General features: G+C 36.1%; 1 protein-coding gene across 1 annotated transcript in view; it reads right to left on the bottom strand.

The window, feature by feature from the left end:
* LOC101650333 (N-deacetylase and N-sulfotransferase 4) overlaps positions 1-4,720 on the bottom strand; it is a 356,545-nt gene extending 351,825 nt beyond the window's left edge. Inside the window, exon 1 of the mRNA XM_004703471.2 lies at positions 3,521-4,720. Coding sequence (XP_004703528.1) covers positions 3,521-4,498 — 978 coding nt within the window. The 5' untranslated portion in view covers positions 4,499-4,720. The remainder of the gene's footprint in view (positions 1-3,520) is intronic.
* Between the last annotated feature and the right edge of the window lie 526 nt (positions 4,721-5,246).

Raw genomic sequence — 5,246 nt, 5'->3', positions numbered from 1 at the left:
TTTAAATGATGAAATAAAAAACTTGGACATGTTGGGCAGAAAATGTCAAAGTTTTATAAATAGTAGATATTCAAGGAATAAATTAGTATATTTCTTCTTAATTCTGCTAAATTTCTATGAGTAAATTTTTCATTAATTAAATATTGAATCCAACCAGAATTCCAGGGAAAAAAAATCTATATTTTCCATAGAAATTAGCATATAGGACTACTAAAAAGGCTATTAAAATAACAGTAATCAACATGATCTTTGATTATTTCAGCTCTTTGTGAAAATGTGTTATTTTTCAACCGGTTAAAACCCAAACGAAATCCACTTCTATCAAGTTAATCCCACCTCACAGTGATCCCATAGGCCAGAGAAGAGCTGTTCCTTAGGGTTCTGGAGAACGTGCATCTTTACAGGAGCTGACAGCTTCACCATTGTTCTGCGGAGGAAATGGTGAGTTTGAACTGCTTACCTAGTGGTTCACTGCTTATCCTTCTGAGGCACCAGTACTCCTATTCAACCAATATCGTTTTTAAAAGGAACAATCAACACAGTTTTAAGACCACTGTGAAAACAGAAGTGGCTTTCCACACAAAGAAAAAATAAATTTAAATGTATAAGACAACATCCTAAATAGCTAGAGGTTATCCTTGTAATCAACCTTCCATGTACATGAAATATTTTGTGGTTGCATTGAAGGTCACACAGATATAATACCAGGTCAAAATAATTATGACCATAATCTTTCCAAATACAATTAATTTATAGAAGTTTTATATACATGGTAATTTTTCTCTCACATTTCAAAATTTTAGATATGCAGTGAAATTATGTTAATCTGATGACAGTTACTAAAACTGTGTGGAATTAGGTTTCTTTTGAAATGGAAATATAAATTTCTCTCTCACTGGCTTTAGTGGGAAAGGGCCTGAGACAATGAGATAAAGGGCAGAGAATTCTGCAGAGAAGAAACATAAATGCTTAGTTCAGCAGAACCATATAGTAGAAAGAATATGGCCTCTCAAATTCAGTTCAAATACTCATGTCATTTTCACTACACAATAATGCTGTACCTTACACATGGCTTACTCTGCAATAAGATGATCTAAAATTTTGATCTAATGATCAAGGAATTAGATTTAAGAGAAATATGCTAATGAGTGTTACCGTTAGATGAGGCAATGTCAGAATTTGCTCTTCATTACTCCCAGCTCTGACATGCACATGGCGAAAGTAGTCCGGGGAGAAAATAATCATGCACATAACCAAGGAGGGCCCACAAAGTACCTATGCTTTCCGTCATGTGTTCAATTGAGGAACTGAATAATTCTACATCAGAATATCACCAAAAACTCTCAATGACGAATCCCAGGAACGCTGGTGGCGCAGTGGTTCCATATTCAGTTACTGGCTGTTGGAACCCACTAGTTTCTCGGTGGGAAAGCCAGGACTGTATGCATCCGTCATAAGCTTCCACTGTTTGAAACCCCACGGGGCAATCCCAGAAGTCTAAACTGACTGGATCTGAACAGCACTCAAGAACAGCAATACCTGGGCACTACACAAATGGGAGACGAGTTTGAAGAAGTGCATATTTCTTCTCTTCATCCACTAAACATTATTAAATACTATATGACCAAGAAGATATATGAGGCTGAAGACCATAGAGGCATCCAGGCCCGTTCCCTACACATACAGTCAAGATTCTTGATCCTAGATTTTATGTACATAAAAAATAAAACAGAAATAAAATAAGAATAAAATGTAAAACACTGTTACTATAACCACACTAGAAATATAGGTAACCCAAGAGGATACTTACATCTCTAACTTCTAATCAAGTCTTGGATGCTCACTGATTATCAGTTTTGAAAGAAAATCATAAACAAAACCCCAGGTGGCACATAGAGGATGTTATCTTCAAAGAAATAGCTCAGCTGAAATATGTACATATGTATACACACAAATGTATGTGCACACACATTAATATGTGTTTGTATATGTATACACATACATAAATAGATATGTAGAACCACACAAACACAGATACATATGTTGTGAGTCTCTGCTTCTGAAATTGCTCCTCTAGTATTTATTCAATGTTATTGTTCTCTATGTGGTTATGCTACTTAAAATTCACAATTGAATTTCAAATATTGTACTAGTTATTTATTTTTATATTTAGAATAAATAAAAGAGGTAAAATTGAATTGAAAACCTTGTTTTAGAAGTACAAGAACTTTCCACATCATACGCGGGCACTGCAAGAAGGTCATAGAAAAGTTTCAGTATCTTTTCATCCTATAGTCCATGAAACTTTTGAAACATTTTTGTAGTGTTGTACACTGAAATGGTATATGTTGCCGTTTAGGATAATACCCAAATAGGGAAAATTTTGAAACACAAACTCTTGTTAAGTTTATTATATCAAAACTAAAATAAAACAAATATTTTTATTTAAGAAAAGGTAAAGTATATATATTTAGCTCTCTAAAGTCACAAAAAGCTAGAAAGAACTGTGAAAGCTCATTTAATATTTTTACAATAAACTATTTGGGTCAGAGTTACATCCTACTTCATCTAGTAGCTCATGCTGAATCACTGTCGTGTAAACTGTTTCAAACAGAGCCCACTAATACAGGAGATTCCTAAAATGGGATTTTATTTCACTGGTTTTAGTCATGCCTTAAAGTTCAATATTTTAAGAACCTAGTATGTTGAAGTAGTATCCTGGTGTCATCTTGAGAGGACTAATTATCTAGTAATGGAAGTTGAAAGAGGATGGCATCATCTTGCCAAATGATCAGTTTCTTTATAAATGATGTGCTATTATTTTTATTTATATGTTCTCTTAAATTACTAATGTACAGAATGAGTTTTATCATCTATATAGCAGAACAGGCATGAGTTAAAGATCATGTGAGAATGTTGAACCAAGATAAGCAAAGGGGAAATTATCCTCCCCCCCACCAATTTTTTAATTTACTTTCTCTACTAGTGATCAAAAATGGAATTTTAATACATAATTAGAATGTGTAACCAGCAACATTGATGTTTTATCTTATAATATCTGAATAATTAATTATAACCTCCAAAGCCAAGTCCAGTACTACCTGCACTATGACACTTAAAAAAAAATCCCAATATTTAAGTAATGGCTAGATCTTTGACTGGCATCTCATCTTGTATGTCATCCACCAGGGTCAACCCCCAGGAGGGCACGCAAAATCATACCACCACAGATAGAGCTCTGTCAATATATCAGTCTCACTGCTACAAACCTCAACAGGTAAAACAACCAGAGGCCAGTTATATAGGTTCCAGCTGGCCTGGGCAAGACCTAAATGGAGGCAAGAAGTCTAACATCATATATTCTGTGATGTTTTCTGTCTGTCCCAAACCCTGAAACATATGACATGTTTGGGAGGAATGGTTAAAACTAAGTTCAAGAGTTTTAAAATATTTATTCTAAACCCACACACACCTGAAAGTGAATAAAATAAAAATTTCATGTTGTTATAAACGTTCTTACCTTCACATCTTGCACATTCATCCGGGTTCCCTCTTTTCCAACAAATATGTCATCAATGTCCACAAGAATGTACCTGTCCAAGGACAGTATCAATCTCTTCCCTGACAAGAACGAAATGGAATCTAGGAAGATGAGCTTGTGGAGCCAAAAGTTCAAGTTGTTGCCAAACAGAACCCTCTGAATTCCATCATGGAGTCCCAGATCCTGAATCACGGTCGCATAGAGGGTTTTGCTGGACAAAGACGGAGGGGCTTTCTCTGCCTGTAATTCAGTTAATAGCACAGGCTGGTAGGTGGAATGATTATACTGAAAAATCGTCCAGTCTTCCCCAGGAAGAGGGCCTTTGTCAACAGTAGGGGATTTGGTAATATGCAGCAAAGGTGAGTGAGGGTTGACCAAACAATCCCTCAGAGCTAGATTGTTGAAAAGGGTCAATGGAAAGCCTTTTAATTGTGTACTCGGTATGCTGTTCTCATTGGCTTTATGAAAACCAATTATACTAACACTGTATTCCACACAGTATTTTTCCAGAAGCTCCCGGTTCCATGAGTCCATGCCGACATACTTCAGGATATTTTCATAAATCACTAATGTGTATTTCCCCTTGCCACGATCCGTAAGCGGAGGGATGTCCCCCTTGCCCGGGGCAATGACCATGTGGTACTGAAACCGACTGGACTCCAAGATAGCGATGATATCTTGACCTAGTTGAGAGTATTGGCTCTCCACAAACAGGAGGACAACGGGGTCAGTTTTGGATGTATCAATAGGTTTAACTGTTTTTAGCTCCGTTGACCGATATGGCAGAATTTTGATATCAGTACATTCTGTTTCTGCAGTGGTTTCAATAAGGGTCAGTTCCTGTTTATAGCCAGAATACAGGAAATAGGCAGAAATGACGATGCTCACCAAGCAGAAGGTAGCTAGGAGAACAATCAATGTTCGAAAACTTCGCCGAAGCTTCACAATAAGATTCATTTTTTAAAATGATGCTCTGGAAGTTCTTTCCTGTGTTGCTTCCTAAAGTTCCATCGTGAATAAAGGATATGGTACAAAAACCACTTTCCAAAAGTTCATGTAACCATTGCCAATCATGCAAAATGCCTGAAGGAATCAGAAAGAAGTCAAAGCTGGAGGGCAATGGATCACGAGGACAAACGTGGAAGAGATGCTGTGTACGCCCAATACCAAAGATGGCTCTAGAATCCTTTCAACATTATCTGAAAGAGGGAGAAAAATAATAATAAAGACAAAAATGGAAACATTTATGTATGTGTGAATTTTTACCCACACACAAGCAGATAAATGCTAATATCACAGAAACATGCATATCAGAGATAAGGTTCATGTGTGTGTATGCCAGCACACTATTCATATGATATTTATAGTACAGACAGGCCCTTACTTACGAATGTCTGATTTATGGACAACTACTTGTCTTTTATTGTTTTATAAATTTTCCCTCACTTTGAAATGATTGAATCAATGCCTATACACAGCAAAATGTTTATTTATCACAATCACCTCGCTCTCTGCATTTGCAGCTTTACTGGAAAGACATTGAGTAAGCATCAATAGATTCATCTGAGCTATCATTATTCAGAGATCCAGACTAGATTAAAGCTTTATAAGAATGATATGCATGTAGTCTGATTTACCTACCAATACTTAAAGAAGTAGCTAGCAACAAATCTCATTCATAATCCAGGGATTGGCTGTATATGTT

Source organism: Echinops telfairi, unplaced genomic scaffold, assembly GCF_000313985.2.
Source record: "Echinops telfairi isolate 266 unplaced genomic scaffold, ASM31398v2 ScPeMD7_7468;HRSCAF=8506_0, whole genome shotgun sequence".
Classification (NCBI taxonomy): Eukaryota; Metazoa; Chordata; class Mammalia; order Afrosoricida; family Tenrecidae; genus Echinops; species Echinops telfairi.
This window is presented reverse-complemented; position numbering and strand designations above follow the sequence as displayed.